This window comes from Sceloporus occidentalis, unplaced genomic scaffold (assembly GCF_023333645.1).
Source record: "Sceloporus occidentalis isolate IW3139 unplaced genomic scaffold, rSceOcc1.0.p SCAF_5, whole genome shotgun sequence".
Lineage (NCBI taxonomy): Eukaryota > Metazoa > Chordata > Lepidosauria > Squamata > Phrynosomatidae > Sceloporus > Sceloporus occidentalis.
In genome coordinates, this window is record NW_028316985.1 from 103,731,740 (window position 1) to 103,759,490 (window position 27,751).

Below are 27,751 nucleotides of genomic sequence, written 5' to 3' on the forward strand. Positions count from 1 at the left end.
AGATGTGTAGTTCGTTGTAGTGCCAGGACACCCTGACAACGAAAGTGAAATGCTTCACAGAAGCACAGTTCCCAGAATCCCACAGCATTGAGCCAGGGCAGTTAAAGCAGTGCCAGCTTGGACTATTTCTATGGTCAGGTAAATACTATGTTTCCCAAAGGGCAAGCAATCTCCAATGAATCTCTATGGGCAAGCAATCTCCATTATTTCCTATGGGCAAGCAATCTCCAATGAATCTCTATGGGCAAGCAATCTCCATTATTTCCTATGGGCAAGCAATCTCCAATGATTCTCTATGGGCAAGCAATCTCAGTTCCCAGAATCCCACAGCATTGAGCCAGGGCAGTTAAAGCAGTGCCAGCTTGGACTATTTATTGCTGCAGTGTGTGGACGATGATGATGATGATGCAGGCCTTTTCTCTCTGGTTGCTAGGCAACGGACCCGGAAGCGGCCTAGGCCTGCAGAAGCCTACTCTAGCAGCGCCTCCCTCTTCCTCCTCCTCCTCCTCCTTTAAAGCTCTTCTCCTCCTTCTCCTTCCTGGGCATGGAAGGCTCCTGAAGAAGGGAGCAATGGGGCAGCCTAAGGAGGCCGGGCTGAGAGGCCACTGCTGGGCCTGAGGAGCAGGGAGAGACCCCGCCGAGGGTGAGCAGCATCCCTCTCTGGGGCAGGGAAGGAGGGAGGGAAGGAGGGAGGGAGGAGGGCGCCTCCATCCTTAAAGGGCAGCCATTGCTGGTCCAGGCTCAGCTTTAGGATGCCTTATGCTGCCAGTGGTCCCCAATCTTTGGCTTTACACTTCAACTCCCAGAGGCCCCAGCCAGTTGAGCCAGTAGTAAGGCATTATGGGAGATGAAGTCCAAAACATATGGAGAACCAAAGGTTGGGAGCCACTGCCTTTATGCCAGTCTTGGTAGTGGCTGTGTGCCTCCATGTCGTTTCTGAGCCTAATACACGGTTGAAATAGACTGCAGAAATAATCCACCTTGAGACGGCTTTAACTGCCCCAGGGGATTGTGGGAAGTGTAGTTTTGTAAGACATGTAGCCTTCTCTAGTAGAGAGTTCTGGTGCCACAGCAAACCACAGTTCCCAGAATCCCTTAGCACTGAGCCAGGGGTTCAAGCAGGATCATTTCTGCAGTCTGTTTCAGACCATAGAGACCTTAAGCCAGAAATAATCCTGCTTGAAACCACTTTAACGGCCCCAGGCTTCGTGCTAGGGAACTCTGGGAACTGTAGTTTGTTGTGACACCTATTGTGGGGTTTTCATGGCACCTTTCTGCCAGAAGGGGATTGTCATGACCATCCTCTGAGGCTGAGAGAGTGTGACTTGCCCAAAGTCTCTCTCCCCCCTCCAGTGGGTTTTCATAGCTTGAACCCTGGTCTAGTCCAACAAAGAAACCACTACACCACACTCAGCAGCATTTGTTGTCACTATTGTTGTGTGCTTTCAAGTCATTTCCGACTTATGGCGGCCCTAAGGTGACCCTATGATGGGGTTTTCTTTGGCAAGTTTCTTCAGAGGGGTTTGTTTGCCATGGACATCCTATGAGGCTGAGAGAGTGTGACATGGCTGAACTGGGATTTGAACCCTGGCCTCCAGAGTCCCAACACCCAAACCACTGCCCCATACTGGCTCTCACCCCTGTCCCAATCCCAAAGGTTTTTTTGGAGGCGCAACCCCATTACAGACTCAAAAATGATCCTTTCCTGGTGTAGGGGACACCTAGGGCTGCATCCACACTGCAGAAACAATCTAGTTTGACACCACTTGTAAGTTCCATGGCTCAATGTTATGGAATTGTTGGGAATTGTAGTCTTCTATGTATGGGTTGGACTCCGATTCTGGAGACCGTGACCCTTTGGCTTGGGCAAGTCACACTCTCTCAGCCTCAGAGGATGGCAACAGCAAGAGCAGAGATCTGGTGCCGCAACAAACCCACAATTCCTAGTTCTGGTTCTGCATCCAGGTGCCCTCCTAGGCTGCGTCCATACTGCAGGAATAATCCAGTTTGGCACCACTTTAAGTGACATGGCTCAGTGCTTTGGCATTCTAGGAACTGTAATTTTCTTGCGGCACCAGAGCTCTGCACTTGCCTTTGCCTTCCTCTGTGGCTGGGAAAGTGTGACTTGCCAAAGTGGGTTTCCATGGCCAAGTGGTCATTCAGACCCTGGTCACCAGAGGTGAAGTCCAACCCATACATAACAGACTACAATTCCCAAAAATTCCGTAGCACTGAGCCATGGCACTTAAAGCGGTGTCAAACTAGATTGTATCTGCAGTGCAGATTTGGGCCTGTAATGGGGTTGTGCAGGAGCTGGAATTCACCTTGGCGGCAAAGTTGCTCCTGCTGAAATTCTCTTTCCCTAAAGGCACCAGATCCCATCTGATCTTGAAAGCTAAGCCTGGACCAACTCTGGATAGTACTTGGATGGGAGACTGCCAATGAATACTGGGTGCTGTAGGCTGTATCTCAGAGGAGGGCACTGGCAAAACCACCTCTGAGTATTCTGTACCTAAGAAAACCCTTTGAAATTCATTCTAATTTTGATAGTCTGCAGTCCTGTGCATCTCTATTCAGAAGTCCCATAGAGTTCAATGAGAGCTGGCTTCAGGTATGTATGCCCTATACAGTCAGCCCTCCTTATCCACAGGTTCCTCCTCCATGGATTCAACCATACACAGCTTGACAATATTTATAAAAATACATAAAATCCCCAATGCAAACCTTGATTTTGCCCTTTTGTATAAGTGACCCCATTTTACTACCCCCATTGTATATAATAGGACTTGAGCATCCATGGATTTTGGTATCCACAGGAGTGGGGGAGTCCTGGAGCCAAACCCTATCAGATATCAAGGGCCCTCTATTCATCAAAATACCAGAGAACACGCATAATTCCTTCTTATAAAAATTGGTAATAACGTGTAGATTTGGAAGGAAAAGATAGTATCAAAAATTGCATGAATGTTTTCTGTTAATGTGTTTTTAACGGACATGAGTTGTATTGTAATCGGTTACTGTTCCCTGTCTTGATCCATGGGGGAGAGAGATTAATAATAGTCCATGAAATATTCTAGATTTTTAAGTGTTTCTCCCCTGGATTTTTGAGTTGTCATTCTACTTGTTGCAGCATTATCTCATACTTTTCTGAACATATTATTTATTTATTTCACCTTTCTGCCAATGTTGGAGCCGAGATGCCTACAGTGACTAAAAACAAGATTAGCTAAAAAGCTTGATAATAAAAAATTAAGACACAGTTTTTAAAAATCAAATACATTTCTAAAAGTATAAAGCAATTTTTAAGAAGCAAGTTAAATATACAGCACCATGATAGGCTTTCTGACACCACTTAATCTTTAAAAACCTGTTTGAATAAAAAAAGTTTTTGTCTATAGGCCAAAGAAGAGCCGAGCAGTGATGGGGCCAGCCTACTCTCCTTTGGAAAGGAATGCCACAGACTGGGAGGAACCACTGAAAAGACCCTCTTGCATCTCCTCACCAGACAGCCCTGTGGGACTGAGAGACAGAGAGAAAGCCTTCTCCCAAGGACCATAAATCTCTGGCAGGTTCTTACAGGGAGATACGATTTTTCAGGTAGCAGGTCATAGTCAGCATATTGAATTGGAAATGGCTGTTGAAACAAGGCAGTTATGTGCTCCTTACAAGTGGTCTCAGTCAGCAAATTTTGGATCCATTGAAGTTTCTGAACGGCTTCCAAGATCAGATAAGATTTGGTCCCTTTAGAGAACTTGGGCAGACAAGGTGTTGTACAAGAAAGAATATTTCTGAATAGTTTCCAAAGGCAGCCGCACATAGCTCCAAAACACATTGCAGAAATCATCCAGTTTGAGACCACTTTTACTGCCCTGGCTCCATGCTAGAGAATTCTGGGAACTCTAAATTTGTGAGACAGAGAGCCCTGATGTCACAATAAACTATAATTCCCAGGATTCCCTAGCACTGAGCCAGGGCAGTTAAAGCGGTTTCAATTTGGATGATTTCTGCAGTTCGTTTTGGACCATTGTGCACTACAGTAGTCCAAATTGGATGTAATCAAGCCATGTGTCTCAATAGACAGATTTGACTTCTCAAGGGATGGGTGCAGCTGGTGCATAGCCTTAACTGTGCAAATGCACTCTTGGCTGCTGTTGAAACCTAAGCATCAAGTCTAGGATCAAGCCTGAGTAACCCCATTCAGCACAGGCTTAATTCCCTGCTCTATCTGATCTGGAGCACCTCTGTCTTATCTGGATTAAGCTTCAATTTGTTTGCCCTATTCCATTTCATTACTGACAGCAGACACTGGCCCAGTAGTAAGACAACTTCCTTGCAGTTAGATGGGAAGGAGAGATAGTGTTGGGTGTCATAAGCATCACATCTGTTTATTTAAATCTGATGTTTTAAGTAGCTTCTATTTTTCGGTATGTAATGGATAAGTACCAATAAGTAGCAATATCTGACTTCTTAAGTATTTTTTTTCTTTATGATATTTTTTATATATTAACAAAACCATAGATAATTTAAATTTTTAGCATATCCCATAACCTTTTCCATTTGAATTCTTAACTTTTCTTAACAGTGCTTTGCAGGGGGAAAAATTAGCATGCGAAGAGACCTGACACAGAACACTTTCAGCTGCGCTTATAATTAATTCTACTTACCACATTGCTAGCATCTTGAAAAATTTTCTTTTTAATTCATATTAAAAGAGAAATGTCTGTCCTCCAAAATATATTTCTTTCTAAACTTTCCCCACACATCTGAGGAAGTTGGCTCAAGTATATCAGCTTCTTTCTTTCAGTTAGGGCCGGAACAGAGGCCCTTTAAAGCCATTGTCTGGGTGGCTTGGGAGTGCGGCGTTTAGCTGCCCATAAGCCACCCAGAAGTCAGGCGGCCGCTCTGATGGTGCAGTGTTTAGATGCCACATGCTGCCAGAGTAGCTTGAAGCCGCCATGGGGCCATGGTGGGGCAGGAAAAAACACCTTTTTCCTGGCCAAAAAGAAGTGGATTTTTGCCACTCCGTTTTTGGCCGCCTTCAAAGCAGATTAGGTCTGCAGAATGTATTCGCCATGGCCCCAGACCCTCTTTGGAAGGAGTGGCTTCAAACTGCCCCTTCTGCCCATCTGTTTCACCCCTTAGTCTCAAAGATTCCTTTGCATACTGAATTTCTAAAACTTGTGTCCATTTTTACTAGAAATACTATTTTTTCTGTTCCATCTCACATTCTTATGCCAAAAAATGTTTGTTTTAAAAGTTTCATTTTGTATTTTGTTTGTAGTACATCCATGGGCATGTTATCCATGGGCATGACTTACGCGGCTTCCAGTATATGCTGAAAGCCATGCCGGGAGAATGCTTGGCACGCCCCAGAAGGGGTAATGGTGCACACTCCACACCGCGGGCACAAGCCCCATTCTTTTAATTGGGGCTCGAGCATACATAGAATTCCCCTTATGTGGGGGGATCCAAAATGGATCCCCCTCGTAAGGGAAAGGCCCACTGTAATTTCCTTGAGTGGAGTATACTGCTTTATTATAGCAGAAATGACATCACTAATTTGGAAATGTAAAAACTACTGAAATTGCTCACCATTACAGTTTCTTTTAATATCCTCATATAACACAAATATATTCCCCACAGCTAAAACTCTGAAACTGTTCCAATATCCATATTTCTAAAAATCTCTATTAAACTGTGGGGCACCTAAGAAAAGTTTTAAAAAGAATAATAAACTGTCTATAGAAAATAAAAATGCTATATCTCAAGTCCATTGCATATTCTGGTTAATACAGTTGGCCCTTCTTATACACAGATTTTTTATACATGGATTCAATCATGCACGGTTTAAAAATGTTCAAAAAAGGTATAAATTTCAAATATCAAACCTTGATTTTCCATTTTTTATAAGGGACACCATTTTACTATGTCATTATATTTAATGGGACTTGGGCATACACGGATTTTGTTATACATGGGGGATCTTGGAACCAAACCCCAGCGTATAACAAGGGTCCACTGTACATATATCTGAAGAAACCTTCTGGTGCTAATGCTATTCTCTGTGAGATAGGATAGAGATGTGCTTTCTATATTGATTCATTTATTGAATGTCTGCTCCACATATATTTGAGGGGGTGTTAAGTGCTGCTTCAGACACAAAGGATGCTGGTCATCAGGGATGCCCGGAGGTGGAGTTACTGGGAGGATGGCCTCATCCTTTAGACAGGCCAAAACATTTCTGTGTCTTCAGACTTTTATGAACTAACTACGATTGGGTTTTTAATGCTGTGCAGTTCTATTTCAAGGTTGGTATATAGTCTTTTAATGTATTTTGTTATTTTTAGTGTTTAGTGTTTTGACTTCATACATTGTTTAATAGTTTTAAAAGCTTACATTCATGCTTTTATTAACTTTTTAAATTGCTTTTAATTTGTATAGTTTTAAACATGGTGTTGGTTGCCTTGAGTCCCATTACTGGAACAAAGGCAGGATAAAAATGAAATAAATAAATAAATAAATAAATGAAAATGCCAAGGATCCACACAAAACAAGGAATCTGTTTCTTTTTTCTTGTGTATACCATTGGGTCATGCCCTTATGATATTGCTCCTCAGAGCCAACGAACCCCTTGTAGGAGATAGTAGCAGAATCTCCAACATCACTCCCCATAAACCCTTTGCCAGCAATATGTATTTCATAAACATACATGGAGTAATATATATAAACACACACACACATCTAGCAGGGGTGGGCAGCATGAGTCCAATTTTTGCTCCCTTATTCTCCTGGCAGGCTGCATGTATATATGCCAGGGGACTGGAAATGCCATTAGACATTGTGACAATTTCCACCTGAAATTTGACTTTCCTAGAAATTTAAAGGGTTGCTTAGGGCAATTTGGTGGCAGATTGCCCCAGCCCACCCTGTTGTTGCAGGAATCTGGACAGTTTTAAATGACTTGAGTGGAGATTTTTCAATCATTTTAAAATATATATACTGGAGGCTTTGGGTGAGCTGAGGGGGCCACATTTTATCTTTCCACATTTGTGATGCAGACTGTATAAATGGTATGTATTTTGATGGTATGAATGACACAGCCATGAATTATAATTAACTGCAGCGAAACTATTCTATATTTTGTTTTATATTATTTCACCATTGCTCTCTGATTAACTGTGTCAGAATTCTGTAATCCTGTTGCAGCCTGAAAAGAGAAAAATAATACTTCCATCACTTCCACATAACTCCGCAGTGTAATAGGAGACTGGGTAGGAAAATGAAATCTCTACATAGGGAGAACTACACATGAATCATGCTGAAAATTCTGAAATTACTCTGAGGTACACAAATGAAGGCTTAGCTGCCTTTCAAAGTAAATGCCCCTCTTCTAGTGTTTTGACTGCTTTCCTTGCATTCCTTAAATGCAATATATTTTGTGGACAGTTTTAATATAACTGTGTATCATCTTCCTCTGTATATATTAAAAATGAAAATGATTTATAAAAATGAAAATGACTAATGCTGATTTTTCTTTTCTTTTAGGATAATGGCAGGAAAAGTAAAATGGGTGACCGACATAGAGAAATCTGTACTAATAAACAACTTTGAAAAGAGAGGGTGGGTTCAGGTTTCAGAAAATGAGGACTGGAACTTTTATTGGTAAGCAGCATTTCTATATATATGTGTGTGTGTGTGTCTATAGTGGAACATTTAGAAGTTTATTTCTTAGAACTAGATGATGGTGGTGGTGATTAATAACGCAACAGCAATTTCCTAGTGGGTGAAAATACCAGTATCCCCCCCCCCCCCCCACATTAGAACCATCAGATCTGAGTACAGGGCATTTATATGGTGTAGGATGTGGTTTGCAGTTGAAGCACTTTGTCATTTGCTTATTTGAGCTTGAAGAAGATTGCCCCCCCCCCTCCCGGTTTTGAATATGCTTTTGGATTAAATTTATTAATGTATTATTTATTACTGTTTTCACTTGCCTTTCTGTATAACTGAGCTTATGAGGGAAATTGTTTTTGATGGTACTGTTGTTAGGCATGTGGGAATCAAACATCCTTGCAGATGTACTGTAGATCAGTCTTCATCACACCTTTGAGTTAGAGGGCACTTGATCCCACTTCACAGTTGATGAACATTGTGGCCTAGCAACAAGAGTCAATGAATCCATGGCATATAATTTAGTGGTAGAAAGGCAGTATGCCTTTCTCATGTCCGCTCTTAATAACCAGCAATGTGCATAGTTCACAAGGAAGAGAATTTCCTAGTATCCATTAGTCTACCATCTCTCACTCATGGACCACAGAGAAGGGCCTCTGATTCAGAAATTATAGCTTAGACTGGCTCATTAGCATGCTGTGTTAATTCTGGCTTTGGGGAAAGCATTCCTTCCCACCTGAAACACCTTGTAGTGCATATGAATTGTTGCACAAGCCTCCCATAGGACGAGAGACCTTTCTGAGTTCAAAACAAAACAAAACAGAATAATGTTATTTTGAAGGATGAGTGGGTGAGACACACAAGGGCTCCAGAGGATTTAAGGCATTAAGAGCAACACTTCATTCTGATCCTCGAAACAAATAGGCAGACACTGTAAGTGCACAGAATTGGTGTAAAGTGATATTGTTGGCAGCTATAGGCATTCTTGTAGGTGTGTTGTTTACCAATTACAGCTTCCACACATCTTTAAAGGCAACCCCATACAGTGTACATTATGATCCCTTCTGGGTTATTTTATTCTGATCAGATCTGTTTCTACTTAAGCTACAAACTGTATTTTTGTGGAGACCCACTGAGTTTTATTTTTGCAGGATGAGTGTACAAACCATTCGAAATGTTTTCAGTGTGGAAACTGGTTACCGCCTTTCTGATGACCAGATTGTCAACCATTTCCCAAACCACTATGAACTCACCCGAAAGGACTTAATGGTAAAAAATATCAAGAGGTATAGGAAAGAATTAGAAAAAGAAGGTAGTCCTCTTGCAGAGAAAGATGAAAATGGAAAATACCTTTATTTAGGTGAGTCGGTATAGTCAATTAGAAATACTTCTATATTAACTTAAACACAAGATGTGTTAAATGTTTCAATTTTACATATCACTGGCATGTATAACATACTAGGTGTTCTCTAATTTAGATCTCTGTATATTTTTACTGAATTTTTAGTTTATTCATCCATGTCTGCTCAAGATATTACATCAAGACCATAAAACAAAAATTAGAACAATACTTTTCTGTGGGTTTTTGGGGCTATGTGGCCATGTTCTAGAAGAGTTTATTCCTGACGTTTCACCGGCATCTGTGGCTGCCATCTTCAGAGATGCCAGCAACAGATACTGGCGAAACATCAGGAATAAACTCTTCTAGAACATGGCCACATAGCCCCAAAAACGCACAAAAAACTATGGATGCCAGCCATGAAAGCCTTCGACTTCACATTAGAACAATACCTTAATAACTACATTGTTAAGATGAAATACTGTACAAGTACTTCCTTAATTATCCTGGAATTTTCTTGCTTGCTTTAATCTTTTATCATATAAACTTGTGATGGACAGCTTTTATATTCCCAGCAGATGGTTGTAGTATTCTCTATTTGATTCTGGAATGATCTGGCTCTTACACTGGCTTTGCCTAGCCATGATTTCTTAGTTAAGGAGCATGTTCTCTCAGATGTTCTGGTATCATCAATGTGGTACATTGTAGAGTATATAGCCTTTTCCAAAGACAGATAGGTTTTAGAACGCTTACTGGTGCCATGGCCAAATAGTAACAGCTGCCCAATTGCACTAAAAAAGCTATTTTGTCTTCAGTAGGTCTTGCTAGATAGATTCAATTTTTTTTGACAGTGCAAATATACAAAGGTACCTGGAAACCTATTAGGGAGTATACCTCCCTGTTAGCAACATGCTTGTACTGTCTTTGTATCTGTTAGGTTGGCTCATAGTCATGTAGTTCCATTTCCTTTGTTTTGTTTGTTGTGCTGTGCACATACACACACATATAACTGGGTCCTGTTTTCCAATTACCTTGCTCTGAGAGAAGTGCCCCTCAACCCAGGGGACCTGCTATTTCAGTCACTCTGAACGCATGGTTTTCCTTGATTCTTTTTAGACTTTGTCCCTGTAACTTTCATGCTCCCAGCTGATTACAATTTATTTGTGGAAGAATTCCGGAAAAATCCTTCCAGTACTTGGATTATGAAGCCCTGTGGAAAAGCTCAAGGAAAAGGAATCTTCCTTATCAATAAACTTTCACAAATTAAAAAGTGGTCTCGAGACAGCAAAACATCAACGTATGTTTCCTATATATTTCTTCTTATTTGATATCTGATTGTAGTCAAACATGTTTGAATAAAATTGTGAAATTCCAGAAAAAAGACTACTTTACTCAAATACTTGTTCATAACAATGTTTTCAGATGTTACCAGTTGAAGTTATGTAGACGTGTATATGTGTGTCAGATCAAAAGGAACATAGAAAAGGATAAATAAAATCCTGGGGCTTACAGGATTTATTATATATAGTGACAGTGATTTTAGTTGCATGAGTTCCTAGTAAATGCTCCTTTTAAAGTGAGACATTCTTCCAAGTTGATCATTAAAAGGGAGAAAGTCATGAGTGGCCTCTTTCTGTCAGGTGGGGGAAAAAGTGATCCATTATATATATATATTTCTCTACATTGTTGAGATTTTGAAAGATCTCAAACGTTAGTATGAGGCTGTGCAGACCGCCCCTAATGGGGCAGACTGCAGTCACCTCTGGCTTTCCCAGATCAGGGCCACAGCAACCGCATGTTGCAGTCCCGATCTGGCCTTTCTGGGGCGCAAAAAGTGAATCCTTTTTGGACCTTGGAAAGGGTGCCATAGCTGCCAGAGCCGTGGCTTCATGGCACTCGTTTGGTGCTGCATCATCTAAATACAGTGCCAGAGGAGCAGTGTCATGCCGTGTGCCGTGTGGTGCGGCACACAGTGTCACATCGCTATGGGGGTGTGTATTGTATGGATGTCATGTCCCAACTCCACCCCTAGTCCGGCCTTAATGACCAGGCTGTACAGTCCCTAAGTGTCTGATAGCTGCAGAAAGTGTAGTGAATGAAAAATATATAGTTCTATTTTGCTTTAAATGTTTATAATATCAGAAAACAATTTCTTTTTCCTAGCTTTTCTTGATCATCAGTTCTGCCTAAGAGCACAAATATACACTCATCCCTCCTATTTCATGGGGGATCCGTTCCGGACACTCACCACCTGCCGCGGATCGGAAATGTTGCAGATACTCAATACCCATTGGTTATAATGGTGGTGTGCTCCTGTTTGCGCACCCCATTTTGACCCTACTTGCTTGCCATCTGCGAAGGACCAAAACTGTGGACTCCAAGTCCACGAACAGGGAGAACCTGCAGTCCATGGCCAAAGATGAGCCACCATTCTATCCCATCTGGCCTCTTTTCCAAGCCTTTCCCATACTCCTCAGTAACCTTCCCTCCACAGCCTTGTTTTTCTCCACTTCTTAGTTGTTTCCTCTGCCTCAGGTGAAGAGAATGGGAACAGAGATGTTCTCAACAATTGTCTTCTCACAATCTCCCCACTCTGCTATGGAGTTGATCTGTGGGAAACAGCTGAGAAGCAGGGGAAACTTGAGTCTGTGCAGGTGGCATGGAGGATTGGCAAGGCAAGGAGAAATTGTCACTTTCTGCATCACTGCACTCCCTTGCTGTGTGGTGAGGAAATGAAGCCTTTTCCCAGTGCACAGTATGGCAGTGCAGTAAGATGGCAATGCAGGAAGAAAGTGATATCTTTGTGAATGATGAATTTGGTCTTCCTCATCACAATATGTAGCGAGAGAGAATGGGTGATACAGAGTTTTGCTTTAGCTACACACACAGTCGCCATGCAGTTGTGGGAAAGATTGCACTCAACCCAATGTAGCATGCAGGCTAAAAAGGCTTCCCTGCTTCTGACAGATGAATGCCTCCATTATTTTTCTGTGGCTAATTTTAAAAGGAAAATAATAGTTTTACAGTACATTTTGATTAATAGAATATACATTTTCTTAGGTTTGTATCTCAGTCCTCTAAAGAAGCATATGTGATTTCTCTGTACATCAATAATCCACTACTGATTGGCGGGAAGAAATTTGACCTGCGCCTGTATGTGTTAGTGTCAACTTACCGTCCTTTGAGGTGCTATATGTAAGTTGCCGTTTTTTCCTTCTCTTTTCTGATAATGCCCCTTTCTAGTGATTCATTTTCATCCAGAGCTAAGGAAAGTTGTATTTCAACTTGTCTATCATGTCAGCAAGCTAAAAGAATGGAGATATCACTTAAGTTTTGAAGTTCATTTGGCATTCTCAAAAAATTGCTTCTAGAAGTTATTTTATGTAGATATACAGGCCAGGACAAATGTTGAAAAGTAAGCAGTTTCTGTTTTACTGCCTGCCAGACATTTCAAAGGGTAAAGATCTACAACATTTGCTCTCTATTAAACTGTTTTCTTATCCCATGATAGTTTAGGTATCTTTAAAACTTTGAAGAAATTTAACCAAACATATGAAAACTCTAAGTATGACTCTTGTGTCCACAGAGGATACGTTCCCGGAATTACTGTAGAAATGTCAAACCATGGATAATAGTGAACCCTATTGAAATGAATGACTTCTGGCGGAAGTTAACCATAGAGTCACACTGGAGGACCTAGAGTTTACAAGAGAGAACAGATCTTAAGGCATTTATAATCTAAGGTCCTTTAGTGTGACTTTATGGTCAACATCCACCAGAAGCATACCATAGAAATCTAGAAAATGCCTAGTGAGTACAGTTTTTTTATATATAGGTAAATGAAACCATGGCCCCAATCCAACCCAACACTGGCCTAAATAGTAGCGGAAAAGATCTGCTCTTATTTGGGTTGGGTTTGGGCCGCCTTAGCTGGCCCTGGCGTAACTACCGGGTGCTCTGGCAGCATGCGACATCTAAATGTCGCACTCCTGGAGCATCTTGAAGCAACCCCTGTCAGATTGGCTGGCTGGCTGGCTTCTGAGTGTCTTGGGGGCATGCGGCATCGAAACATTGTGCCCCTGCCCCCCCAAGCTGCCTGGAAGCCGGCTTTTACAGCTGGTCTGTTCCAGCCCTATGTCTTTGTAGCTATCTTTCCCAAAGTAGTATCTCATCCAATATATTTGGTAACCTTTGAACGGCTCCTTTTTGGGAGGGGAAAGTCAACATATAACTTCTTTAAATATTGATATTTACAATTGCAAAAACAGGAAGTAAAATGCAGAGCTTGGGAAGTTACTTCTTAAGAAATAGCAATTCCATTAGTAATTCCGTGGAAACCCACAGGGTGACCTTGGGCAAGTCACACATTCTCAGCCCCAGAAACCCCTGTGATAGAATTTCCTTTGAGTTGCCATACATTGAAATTGACTTGAAGGCACACAACAGTAACACATTCCATTAACAATTACTGTGTTTAAAAAGTAACTGTTATTCATTATAATGATGAAAAAAGCCAACTTATCACATTACATGTTGCACTTCTTTTTACTTTTTCATTCTTCTGTTTGTGTTTTTTTGTTTTGTTTGTTTGTTTTTGAAGGGGAAAACAATTTAGGATTGGGAACTGAATGACAGAAAATTTCCCCTCAGAATGCCTCTTAAAAGGCCCTTAAAAGTAATGTTTTGGGAGAGGAAATAGCAATTGTTACTTCTTACAGTGGCAAAGTATCTTTCCTCTTATTTGTTGCATTGTTTTTAAAATGTAACTTTGTCACAACCTTGTTACTGAGAAATAAATAGTTACATGCAGCAATGTTACTTGTAACTTAATATTTCCAGGCTATGATCATCCTAATTAAGATTACTTGCAGGATTCTGGAATGGCTACATTTCTGTTTGGGAGATGTATGTGAAACGTCATGATGACTTTCAGTTCCCTTCCTTTGTTGACTGCATAAGTAACTGTTCCAAGAATACGTCCATTTCTTGGATCAAAAAAAATTGTGTGAAAATAACAATAAACCAAAGCAAAATTGAAAGCACCATTAAAACAACATAGCAAAGATTAAAGGATTAGAAGGACATAAAAACCAAAAATGAAAGTAAAGTTGATTCAAGGTGACAATAAAGTAGGTGGAAGGGGAACATAAATGAGGTACTTCCACTAAGTAGGCTTTCTTTGAACTATAGCTGAATATTGATTTGCCTTTTTAAAACATTTAAGGTATAAACTCGGCTTTTGTCGATTCTGCACGGTAAAATATACACCAAGTACAAGTGAATTGGACAACATGTTTGTACATCTTACAAATGTTGCCATTCAGAAGCATGGGGTAAGTTCTGAACTCATTGTACAATATAAATTAAAATAAGTTTAAATAAATCTATGAATTTATCATTTACGATAAAATGCAATTTGCTCAATCATATTTTCTTTGGATTATTACCAATTTTCAGGTTGTGGAGCCATGCAGCCTTTCACATTCCCTATCCTTAAATATATGGAGTATTCTTTTAAAATTACTAAAGGTTGTTTTTGATTTGGTTTTGGTTTTGTATATTCATTATATAACAGCCTAGATAGCATCAAGACTTTACCCCCCCAGCTTCCTGTGGAATTTCAGAAATGTATATCTTATGTTCTTTGGTGCAGAACTGCCTGAGGCTTCTGTGTTGTTCTCAAATAAATAGGAAACAATGTATTGCTTAGCTATAATTACATGAGGGGGAAATAAGAATCAGATTTATATACTTTGAAAACTGGAATACATGAGCCTATTTGCCTAACATCCTTTAGTATTCCTCAGTAAGAAATGTGACAGAATATAGGTGGCTGTTTAAGATGACGGACCCATTCGTGCAGCTTTGGAAGGAAAAAGTATGGGAGCTGGGAGAGTATGCAAGACGTTTCATACTTTTCTGGTATAAAGACCAGCACAGATAATTTGGCTTTTACAGCCATGAATCTTGTTAGTATCTTAAATTCATTTTTTAGATTTTATATCTAGTGGAGCATAGATATCTTGGATGGAAAGATGCACTGCTTTGCATTTTAGCCTCTCAGGATAAGAAAAATAAAAATCCCAAGGCTGTAGGAAAACAACAACATGAAAGTTCTGGGCACCACAATTCAAAAAGGACATTGAAAAACTGGAGCACGTCCAAAGGAGGGTGACTAAAATGGTGAAGGGTCTGGAAACCATGACCTATAAGGAAGGCCTTAGGGAGCTGGGGATGTTAGCCTGGGGAAGAGAAGGTTAAGGAGTGATATGATAGCCCTGTTTAAATACTTGAAGGGATGTCATATTCAGGAGGGAACAAGCTTGTTTTCTGCTGCTCCAGAGACTAGAATGTGGAGCAATGGATGCAAGCTACAGGAAAAGAGATTCCACCTCAACGTTAGGAGGAACTTCCTGACAATAAGGGCTGTTCGACAGTGGAACACACTCCCTCGGAGTGTAGTGGAGTCTCCTTCCTTGGAGGTCTTTAAACAGAGGCTGGATGGCCATCTGTTGGGAATGCTTTGATTTACATTTCCTGCATGGCAGGATGGGGTTGGACTGGATGGCCCCTGTGGTCTCTTCCAACTCTACGATTCTATGATTCTATGAAAGCACAAACCAGTCCTTTGAGCCTTGCTGCAAAATAAGCACATGCTTCTGTGCTTGTAATTTGTGCTGTGACACAGGACATGGGGTTATAGCTGAACACTTATAATCAATAATGCACTATATAGCTTAAATGGGTATTATTTCTTGAACTCCATTAGAGTGAATGTTGGTGAATCATTTGGGAGATACAGAAGACCTTTCAATATGATATTAGTTTTCAAGGCAGATATAAATACATTCAGTTTCTAATAAAATCCACAACTTGAAAACAATGACTGATTTCAATTTTTTGTTTTTGTTTTACATAGCCTGCCATATCTCAGAGATTAAATGTCTTGTTTTTAATTCCTCAGTTTCAGTAATATGACTTTTATCTTTTCAACTGGATGCTGATCATTGTGTCAAGGAACTTCAGTTTTCTGGGGAGAGGGGGGAACAGCTTTGTTTAGGTTGTGTGTATTTATGTGAGGTAACATCTCAGTAGTTCCTTCATAGGTGGCGATAACCATGGATGTGCAGTCACAGTGCTATGGGAAAGTTTGGCGGCTAGCTGCTGTCTTTCATCCTTATCCTCTTATACACTGCTAACTAAATAAAGAACACTATAAACCTTATCTTAAGAGCGTTATTACATGAGAAAAGAAAGATGAAATGAAGAGGGAAAGTAGTGGCGTTCTTCGTGCCTCTGCATGCTGCCATAGCACTTCCATTCTCCTTCCTAAAGGAAACAGCCATAAAAGCGTGCCTTTTGCTGAATGCATTTTCCAGTATAACAAAAGACTCGCTTTTATGACCATCTCCCTTGGGAAGAGAGCAGAAGTTCTACAACAGCATGTGGGGAGACAGAGAAAGCCACCAGTCTCCTGTTTCGGCTTTCTTTTCTCATTTGATAAGCCTCGTAGCGTCTTTTGATTTTAATGTAGCAACAAAAGTACAAAGAGCATTTAAAATGTCAGATACACCAGTTATAGAAATGATAGATATCTATGTTTTCAAGATTCATTGTATTATGAGGTTTGTTCTGCCACACAACCTCATGAGTGGTCAAGTACTAAACGTCAGTTGCATGTGGAATGCCTACATTTGGGTGCCAGGAGCCTATCATGTAATATGCTGCATATGGAACCTTATTACTAAGAGACATCTCCCTGTATTTCTTCTTTGGTCTTAAGAGTGCATCAGTAAACAAATTTTTTAACGTAGCCTGATTAAAATGTGGCGGGAGTGCTATATTTCATGGAGATTGAGAATCTGCAGTGCAAGCTTTTGGTTGTCTGTTCTACAATAGATGGACATAGAACCTTGGTGTTTTGAAAAATATGGTGGATACTGACAGATGATAGATCCTGATTGATGACTGTCTTGTGTAGGATGATTACAATCACATTCATGGTGGCAAATGGACAGTGAGCAATCTGCGCTTGTATCTTGAAAGCACTCGAGGGAAAGAGGTCACCAGCAAACTGTTTGATGAAATACACTGGATAATTGTGCAGTCACTGAAGGCTGTTGCAGTGAGTAGAGAAACACATTTACGGTCATAAAAATGCTTACATGACTAACTGGAAAGAGAGAAGATTATTTATTTTCAGTTGTATTTTTATAAGTTACATATTTATTACTAAATTATTTCTAAAATAATGTATCTAAGAAATGCTTGAAGAGATCTTTCACTGTTTCTAAGTATTATTTCTTTGAAATTTGTTTTGTTAATTTATATGAATTTATTCCATTGTTATGAATTTCATCCTATAAAAGCAGAACTATGTAATTTACCCAATAGTATAATGAATATTTTCTAAAGTACTAAGATGTTTCTTTTAGTTTTTCTGCCCCTCCTAACTCATCTTGAATATCCACAGAGGGATGACCTCTGCTATTTTCAATGGCACACACACCTGACACATGCGCTCAGACCGCACACACAGGGGAGCGCCCCATTCAAGCCTATGGAGCTTGAATATGCACAAGCCTCCATTTTCTCAGGGGGGTCCAGAACAGATCTTGTGTGAAAATGGAAGGCCAACTGTATTGATAATATCATTATGTGTGTTTATCTTTTCACTGGTCTTTAAAAAGTGCAGAATCGAGCTCATTAGACAGTAGGCAAATGTACCATCCTTGAATCACAATTTTGGGGAAAAGGTGGGATATAATAAAGGGATTGATTGATTGATTGATTGATATAAATTAATTTATAATTGACAGATCTGTCCTTAGAATGATTACCTGGATTGTCCTCATTGCCAGGTTAATAAGTAATCCATAGATAGGATAGAAGGATACTGTTGGTAGAAGATGCAAGAACCAGTTACTAAAGTCAGCTAGCTTTTGTGGATCCTTGTTCATTGCCCATAACATGGCTGTTGCTACCATGTATTGTGTGAATGGCTGCCTTGTGACTCACTAGCAACTCCAGCACACCAATTAAACAAAATCAGTTGATTGTATTTGAATTGCCTTGCAAGTTATTTAAATAGGCTGTACTTCATAGCTATTAAACATTTGCTGATGATTTTTTTTTCTGCTCTAATGTTTAGTTTTCACTTTTTCAGCCTGTAATGAATAATGATAAACACTGCTTTGAATGCTATGGATATGATATTATCATTGATGACAAGCTTAAGCCATGGCTTATTGAGGTAAACACGGTTACGTTGTCTCTTTATGTTTCTTCTTAAGAATAGTGTAGGGAAACGTCCAGGTCTTGAGGCATAATGAATCCACCCATCCTTCCTTTTATAAAGACAGACTAAAAGAAAATAGGCAGCAAAGCAAATTCAAAAGGTAAATTCTGATAATTTGGGTCATGTTCTCAGAATAATCAATGTGTCCATTACTGCTTTCCAGGAGCACTAAAACAGGTGCCACATTTCATTCAAAAATCACTGCCAGAAAAGTAGTGCTTATAAACATGGATATGCTGGAACAGACATTACCTCCTCAGTCAGTTGCATTGGTCCCACTCCTCCAACTTGAATATTTAAGTTGCTGAGCTAGCTCAGGTTCTTTTTAGATTTCATGTGGTATTTTCAGTGCTTATGAACTTATTAATACACAAGAGTAATAGTTTGAACATTTTTAATCTTGCATTTTCAAAACATTACATTAAAGGTGTACTCTCACATTTTCTGTAAGTTGCTCCTGTAGAGTCACTTTGTGCTAAGCCACAGTTACTGGGTATTTTAGTTTACTGTGGACAAGCAAGTATGCTTTTGCATCGTGCTAGCTTCCACTTGGCTTCTCCTGCCAGTGGGTGCAGCTAGACAAACCAGAAAAATCTCTGTCCATGGTTTCTTTACCATTACATATACATTTTTATCTCTGATTTGTTGCTGTTCTAATAAATCAAAATCATGATCCAAGAACAAATGATGGCTTGTGATTTGGGCTTATTAGGAAACTAACAAGCCAGGGATTCAGGTTTGTACATAATACATGATTGGAGGTTTCATGCAGTATTAGCCATTTAGCCACTATACTATTTTGTTTAATGAATAATATTTTGGTTGTAGAGAAATTGATGGGTATTAATCTACTTTTCTCCTTTCTCTGCACCCTCCATAGGTCAATGCTTCTCCTTCTCTTACTTCCAGTACTGCCAATGACCGTATACTCAAATACAATCTTATTAATGATACGCTCAACATTGCTGTACCTAATGGGGAAATTCCAGACTGTAAATGGAATAAATCACCCCCAAAGGAAGCACTTGGAAATTATGAAGTTTTGTAAGTATTCAGAGATAGCTTAGCAGCTGGCATGCTAAGACTACCTTGTGACTCAATGTATGCCCTGGTCCAATGATGGTTTACTACTAATTCATATAGTAAGCAAAGATAAATGTAGCCGACATTCAACTTTATTGGCATATTCTCAAAATGTATGTCAGGCTCTTAGTAAGACCAGAATTCAGAGATACTGTGCTGTGGTAAAAAAAAGTTAGACACAATACTCTGGACAGTCTTCACTTTCAGACGTGTAAGTTGTATTGTAACTAATTAGTTTTGGAAAATAGCATTCAGGAAAGTTCCACTGACAGTGTCCAGTACTCTTGCTTGGGGAAGGAAATTGCTTTCTTTTGCAGAAGAACTGTAGTTATTACTCTGTTGGGCTGTGTGCACCTGGCAGTGCTTTCCCAAAGTGTAGTGCTTATATGGCTGGGAAACTTTATTTTCTCAATATTTAAAGAATAATGTTTTCTCACACAGGGAATGATTCTTATTTCCCCACCATTTTTTGAAAGCTGAAATATAAAATGTGAAATGCACAAGTGTTGCAGATATGTACTGGTGCCCATGGCACCACAAGAAAGGAAACAACATTCTGCTTATCATGTCCTGAAATGACCTTTTCTACTTTGTAAACCTTTAAAAAAAACAATTTTAACTTTGTAGACTCGATACTATTCATAACATGAGATCCTGATTCAGTTTTGAAGCACACATGACTGCCATTGTTGTTCAGATATCAGGGCAGTCTGTAGTTTGTGCTGAGAAAGAAATTGATAGAGCTCTGGTTGTGAGGTGGATCAAGAGAGTTTGAGTTTGTTGCTCATTTAGATGTTTCTGAATTGAGCTTTAGTGCATGAGCTGAATGAACTGTTTACTAATGAGGTATTTATTGATTTGGTGATGTCACAGTCTTTCATTTGTACCATTAAACTTTTATTTGCTTTTGTACCCAAATCCTTGGTATAATAATGAGTAGACTTACACTTTTTATCCATCTGGGCTTTTACTTTAGGCAGTGATGAGAAACATATGAACCCACCCCCCAGATATTGTTGGTCTACAACTCCCATCAGCTTTCACTTTTGGCTGTGTTGGGTCGGCTGACATCTGAAAGGCCATAGGTTCTTCATCATGGTATTAAGAAATCATGAAGTATGAAGTGGCTTGTGGTTTGGATTGTTTGTAAATATTTGAAACATCTCAACATGCTGCAGCTGCTATTTTTTAATGCATTAATTACTGAGGCATGAATAACATCTTATTTTATCAGACATTAGATATGTGCTCTAAATGTCAAGCTTCATGTGCGTTTTAAAGATTTTGAGGAAAAACATAATATTTGCATGATAAATGGAGCTGAAGCTTTAAAATGTTGCTTTACACATTTTTGGAAAACCTACTTCTGTTGCCTGTATTGATTAGACACATAAAATAACCATGTAAATGTCCACATAATGCTATGTATTCAAAATAATAAGTGGTTATTATTATGTTTCATGACAGAGAGAAAATGGGGCCCAGCTTTTACTGCAGGAGTGAAAGCTTTCCCCTATACTATTCTATGTGCAGAAGAAACTAGAAGACCAAACAAGACTCTTTTTCTAGAAATACCTTTTCTGTATGTAGAGGGTCTCCCATTCATTTTTAAAAATAAGGCAAAATAATCAAGGGTGCAGTGTCCCCATCTTCAGTCTGTAGTACAGTAGTTACGTCTAGTAAGAGAAGTACCATTTGGTTGTGGTTGACTGCATCATTCCTTTTGAGCCAAGTGAGAGATTGGTGTCTTTGTCTTTTTTCTTAGATATGATGAAGAGATGGCTCAAAGTGAAATGCCAGATCGTGATTTACGAAGTCGCTCTGGACAGCCCATTGGTTTTAAGGGAAACCGTGCCAGAGACACTGGAAAATCAGGGCCCCTTTCATGGAAGTAGCTGCAGCATGCACTGAAGACTCTTGCTTTTTGAACTTTGGGGGAACTGGTCTGTTAAAATGAATGCTCAGATTTGGAGGACATTTCATTTTGCCAGATGCTCTTGGGGGAAATAACTTTGCTCAAGGAGGACAGGATATTTTTTCTTTATTGTCAGCAGAGGTCTGTACACAACTGATTTAGTGCCACGTACTGTATATGAGTATTTATATAATTAAATGCAGTTGCTACAGGATTGTTATGCTGCATGTTGTATCAAGGAATTGTAATATATAGTATGTGTTAATGCAAGCAGGATTGACTTTTTTTAAAATAAAAAATGGTTTCCAAGATACATTGGGTTTTTTACTCCTTTTTCTCACATTCCTGACATTGCAACATACCGTATATACTTGACTATAAGTCAAAAGATTTATGCCCCAAAATTGACCCTAAAATCCTTGGGTCGACTTAAATAAGAGACAATACAGTGACACTGTTTAGAAAGGACCTGATAGAAGCTCTGCGCTGATACCCCACTCTCTCTGCCTCAGCAGTCATTTCTGAAAGAGCTGCTGAGGCTGTGTGTGTGTGTGTGTGTGTGTGTGTGTGTGAGATTCCCTTCTCAATCGTCTGTTAAAATATTCCCTCCCCATTCTCTTCCTCCTCCTCTGGATTTTTCTGACCACGAAACACCCCATTTCCCTCTACTTCCTTCCTTTCTCAATCAAATGTTAAAACCCTCTCTTCCAGCACCAGGGAAGTTGTGTTTGGTGGTTGAGAGAAGTCCGGAGAGGGAGAAGGCGAAGTGGTGTTTTCCCTTTTCTTGTTTTGTCCTTTTCATCTTTTGTAACATACCCCTAAGTTTTACCCTTGTCTTATCTATGGGTCATATCAAAATCCATGATTTTGGCCCTAAGACCTTTCCTCGACTTATATATGAGGCCGACTTGTACATGAGTATATACGGTAAGCATTCCAAAATTAGTATCTTTTATGGGGAAGACACTTTCCCCTTCCTGATTTGTACTAAAACTCTGTGCTGCTAAAAGCATGCATACTTTCTGGATGGAAAAGGCACAAAACCAGTCAACATAATGCTTCATATTAGTTTAACCTGTTTTTAAAAATGGCATTCAGTCATTCTTTCTGCTTTGTCAAGCATTCTATTTATTCAATGAGGAAAAAAATGGTTGGCTGTAGGACTTAAGAAATCTTGATGTTCCTCTGTTGATTGAGGATGCAGTGACTCACCAGTTGTCATGACTATTTATAGCGAAGACCAATCTATAAATTGAGTGCTGATACAGCAGTCTCTTTCCCCACAATTTGATCTACAGCTTTTACCGTAAGAAACAATGCCAGAGTTCCAAGTATCGTTCTCCAGCATCTGGCAGCTGCACTAAAGCACTGATGCATTGCAGCAAATTTGACAGGTAGCATGTCCTTTAAATTTGAAATGTTATTCCGCCGTTTCTTTTTACTCAGAAATTGGACACTGGATTCTCCTGCTTACTGGTGGTTGTAAATCTCTGCTTCTATCTACTGCAGCATATTTGTATGCAGCAATTTTGTTCCATTCCTTATGCTTTGGAAATCTATTTTAAATTATGAACATGTTGGTCTAGCTGCTCTCAGATTCCACCTTTGTGTACTAGTTTCATCTATTAGTATTACCTCTCAGTGATTTTGTGTTTTTCTGCCAAAACTAAGAGCTTAGATTGTATGAGGCGGCTGTCACAGAAGGGCTGACAAAACAGGAAAAGGGAGTATCTGGCAGACTCACTGTGTTTGCAGTGCTATGGTGAATTTTGAAATCCAAGCACACATTAAGAATAATGGTAATAATAAAAACTGCCAGAGCACTAATGAGACATGAGGCTGTGATCTCCCACTGTGATCTTCCAAAGAACTGGGCAAATGATGGTATTGTTTACAATATGTTTCCCAACTGCCCATATTTCCCAACAATTCAATCTTCTAGGCCTTACAAAGAGCCTTTGGTGGTGGACTCTTAACTATGGGTTGAATCCATTAGCAGGGCAGAGTTTTCCCTTCTCACTGTGCTGTGAGACTGGAGGACCCTTGAACAGCAGGGACAATGGCATAGAAGAACAGGCTGCAGAAAAAAATATGGCATTAGTGAAAAGTATCTCCCTGCCCTGTTTTATTGCCGTACATCTCTCCTATGCCCAGTCCATTTCTGCATTAAAAGAGGATATTCTGTGGACATATTCCATCACTCTGTCACGTGTTTGAAACCATGGTTTGACATGATGTATAAATTCAGCTAGTACAGTATATGGGAGGTCATATTGAGATTGTTGGCAACAGGCTTAATGTGATGAAGCAGTTAAATTTTGCCTTAGAAAACCCCAATTCCTAATCAGTGTGTGGATTAATAGGTAAATCTGAACGTCCTTAAACACAGTGTGTTATCAGTTTGTTGTTTCCGGTGAACATAATGGTAGATCACAGATTTTGTTTTCTTGCTTTCACCATGGGAACACTATTATAACTCTTGCAACTGCGTCAAAGTCCAGCTTGTATGATTTTTTACCAGTGTCATCATTAATAGGTTACATATCTGCTAGTTTCCAAAATTTGACTGTACACCTGCTCAAGGTTACTCATAATCCAGTTTGGGTGAAGGGTTAATGCAAAGTGTTCTCAGAGGCTCAAGTGTATAATGACAAAATTATTAAACAGAAAGTGAACGTAACATCACATATTACTTATTTGAATACATCTAAATCCTGACTGATAATAACTCTAACTCATCTCTCATATTCTTAACACCAATACTCATCATTTACTTTTTCACTCATATCCTGAGTCTGGCTCTGATTCTAACTAATCTCTCTCTCTCTCTCAAACCCTGACTAATTCTCCCAACATCTCCAACTTCTAAATCCTCCTCTGACATACTCCTGATCTTAACCTTGACAGACCAATCTCTCAGTGACTGTCATATGCACCCCTGCCTTTTTATATCCCCTCAAGACATTCAGCCAACCACCAGTCACTCCCAGCATTTCATTTTTTCAACCCTTCCCAATATGACCTTACCTTATTCGACTATATTTTACCATAATTTTCCTAATAAATGCAGCATCTCCCAGTCTATAACTTCACACTCGTCTGCTCAGATCCATGAGCCCATTTTGTGTTCTATAATCACAGATTCAAATTAAAACTTAGGGATATGAGAGAATGTGTTAAGAATGGCATGTTCCTCAAAAGAACTGTTAATAGTTTAAAAGAATGCTTATTTGTTGAATATATAGAATCAGTTTTTGAGTTCTTTGAATCGTTATGTGTTCCCTCTCTGTGGGTCATATCTTGGCAGGGAGAACATGGATGTTAAATACATTTACAACCCAAAAGTTATTGTCATCATTATGATGTCATGCAGAAAGGCAGATGTTTCCTCCTCTACCTCCCCAAACACACACTGATAGGAAATGTTACTGTGCCCAACTCTTGGAAAGAATTGTGCTGTTGTAAACAGAAGCATTTTACTGTGTCTACTTAAACTTTTCAGAAATCGTAAGATGAATGCTCCAAATAATACCATAGCAACGTTTCCCCATAGGTACATCTGAGCACCAGGTAATCAAAGAAGTTCATAAATATAGTCAATACAAATTTGAATTTATTTAATTTCTTTTTTCAACAAGTTGGCATATTGTCCCTTGTTGTACTGGTTTGCTCACTGATTCCTAATTGCTAATTTTTTTAAAAATCAGAAAGTGAAATAAAATTCTTTATTAACTCTTATGATTGAGATCTCTGGAGAATGTGGAATGTAGACACAACCTCAACGGAAACATTGATTGTCTGGATACTATCCTGCTCTCTTGGCATTAGGCACAGTACTATCCTGAAGTGGTTGAGGGCTCAAGGAGTCTGTAGAGGCAATAAGTCCAAGATACACTGCTGTTGTGACTGATCCCTTGGCAAAACATCTCAGAGATGCTGGTGGAGCTTTTGTATTGGCAATTATATATTAGTGGAATACCTGAAATAGAGTATACTTTTGGATGGAACGTGGGAGACACAGGACACTATAGACTCCAGGAATTGTCTCTTGCCTGTTGCACTCTCATTCATCTCTTGCTTTCCATAGCGGTATAGAAATGTACTTACTATTGCTCTTCCATAAGGTACATTGTTGGAGGCAGAAGCCTCAGGTGGCAAGGTCCCAGTGCACTGGCTCTCTCTTTAGGATTCCCCTGTGATGTTTCCAAGGAAATAGCTTCTTTGAATTGCAAATAAACATTAAGCAGACAGGCCAAAATAAAGCTGTCTCAGGTCACTTTGGAGGTATGTTCTTTAAATGATGCATGCGGCATAAGAAGCCAAAACCTGTGCTAAAGCCACGCTCCATTCCTAAGGACTAGAGCGCAGCTTTGGCGCAGCTTCTGGCTTCTTAAGATGCCTGTGTCATTTAAACAGTATATCTCCAAAGTGACATGAAGCAGCTTTATTTTGGCCTGTTTGTTCAGGCACTAGAATTTCCTTGACTTTGAAAATCTACCAGTGACTGCATGGCCAAAGGAGAAGGTGTCAGCCTGCAGACAGCCCTCCCCTACCATCTGAACTAAGACCAGAAAAAGAAAATGCAGGACTATGACTAACATCTTCATTTTTTCCCTCCTGTTTGCCAGATGAAGAAGCCAGTGTGACTTCGAAAGCTTGCAACATGTAATTGTGCATTTTAGTTGGTCCAGTAAAGGTATCATTGTTTGGATGTTATTGGATTTGCTATGTGGCCAACATGGCTACCCATAGGTGTCCCATGGGAGACAGCTAAATAACATCTGAAGGTGGTCTTAACATTGGTTTTATGCCATAAAGGACCCTACCATTACTATTCTTGTGCTCAGAAAACAGTACTGCGAATAACATATTCAGTCCTCTTGCCTGCAGTGGATGCCTGGAAACTGGCTCTACGGGAGTCACTGTGCTTCTGGGGCTGATTGAGAGGGAGTGTGTGGTGCTGTCTTGCATAGTGATTGTGTGGTGAAGTGCTTGGATATTATGAGTTGGAAGAAAATTTCTATTGGAAGTTTATTGGATTTCTTTGTGCTCGAGGAGTTACAGCACAGTTGCTGTTTTTGGTCTGGTTTTTTTTTTTAATAATTATTTTCAGATTCTGTGTTTTAGCCATTCCTGCCTGAATTGAACATGCATTGGATAGAATTACCATTTCCCAGCAGCAGTGTATTTCCACTCCCTGGTATAATGAGAATAATGAAAATAAGAATTGATCTGTTAGTTATTATATTAAGGCTACTTACCAGCCAAAGAAAATTGTGGAGATGGCAGTATGCTCACGTTGCTATGGTTGAATGTTACAGAAGGAGTGCTGGAATGTTAGAGGTGAATCACAAGGAGCTTTGAATTTTAGTCCTAATGGGTTTTCCAGTCACTCAATATAATGTTTATTGTTAACTGCATCAAGTCAACTTCTACCTATGGCATCCCTATAAATGGGAGATCTCCAAGTCACCTAGTCATAAACAGGTCTTGCAGACTTAGGGCCATTGCTTCCATGATTAAATCTATCTTTAATGTGCCTTTCCTACTACCTTCTACCTTTCCAAGCATTATTGTCAGTGTATGTATTCTCATGAGATGTCCAAAGTACAACAGTCTCGGTTTAATCATCTTGGCTTTTAGGGAAAGTTAATTTCTGATTTGCTCTAGAAATCATCAATGTGTCTTTTTAGCAGTCCACAGTATCTCTAGAACTTTTCTGCAGCATTTCCCTTCAAATGAGTTGACTTTCTTCCATTTCTTGTTTTACTAAGTCTAGCTTACTCTGATTCATGCTTCTCATATTCCATGTTCCTATAGTATATGTTGTGCTGCTTCAGATTTTCCTTTCACCTCTGAGCACATCTGCAGCAGAACATCCTTTTGGCTTGAGTCCATTAGTCATTAGTCACTGCAGTACTTGTGGTTGTCCTCTGCTATACCTAACTGAATGCTTTCTGACTTGTGAGTCTTATTTTCTGGCACTATCCCTTGTTTCAGTTTGGATTGTCTCATTATAGGATTTTCATGGGAAAAGACATTCAAAAAGAGTTTACCGTGCCTCCTTCTGTGCAGTACTAACAAATGTTAGCTTTGCTGCCATTGCTCTTGCTTCTGAGAGATCCTCCACCAGTGTCACAATCTCCTGCTGCTGCTGCTGCTGCTGCTGCTGCTGCTGCTGCTGCTGCTGAGTAATTGTTTGGCCCATTTAGTCTGGCTCCTCAGCAAAAGCCTACTAGCAGTATTGCTGCCATCAGCATAGTCTCTGTCTCACAAGAGCATGCAATCTCACCACTGTGGAAAGGTAGTGCCATGGTGAGGAATATAATGCAGGTCAACTTATTTTCTAGCCTGGAATTGTGAATGCCAGGACACAACAGATTTTTTAAATTTGATGAAGAGATTTTACTTAGGGTAGATTGCAACCTACACCACATAATGCATA

General features: G+C 39.8%; 1 protein-coding gene across 4 annotated transcripts; it reads left to right on the plus strand.

Moving 5' to 3' along the window:
• The first annotated feature begins 450 nt into the window (after positions 1-450).
• On the plus strand, positions 451-21,597 carry LOC149312612 (polyglutamylase complex subunit TTLL1). 4 transcript variants are annotated; one of them, XM_089526926.1, is made up of 11 exons: positions 451-643; positions 3,399-3,597; positions 7,546-7,662; positions 8,823-9,031; positions 10,127-10,307; positions 12,071-12,205; positions 14,235-14,343; positions 16,992-17,135; positions 18,177-18,263; positions 19,189-19,352; positions 21,157-21,597. In XM_089526926.1, the coding sequence occupies exons 3-11, from the start codon at positions 7,550-7,552 to the stop codon at positions 21,284-21,286; spliced, it is 1,272 nt and encodes a 423-aa protein (XP_089383052.1). In that variant the 5' UTR covers positions 451-643; positions 3,399-3,597; positions 7,546-7,549; the 3' UTR covers positions 21,287-21,597. The 4 variants fall into 4 exon arrangements, with proteins under 4 accessions (XP_089383052.1, XP_089383053.1, XP_089383051.1 ...); XM_089526927.1 differs by lacking the exon at positions 451-643 and adding an exon at positions 2,519-2,611; XM_089526925.1 differs by lacking the exons at positions 451-643; positions 3,399-3,597 and adding an exon at positions 6,149-6,308.
• Positions 21,598-27,751: the final 6,154 nt, after the last annotated feature.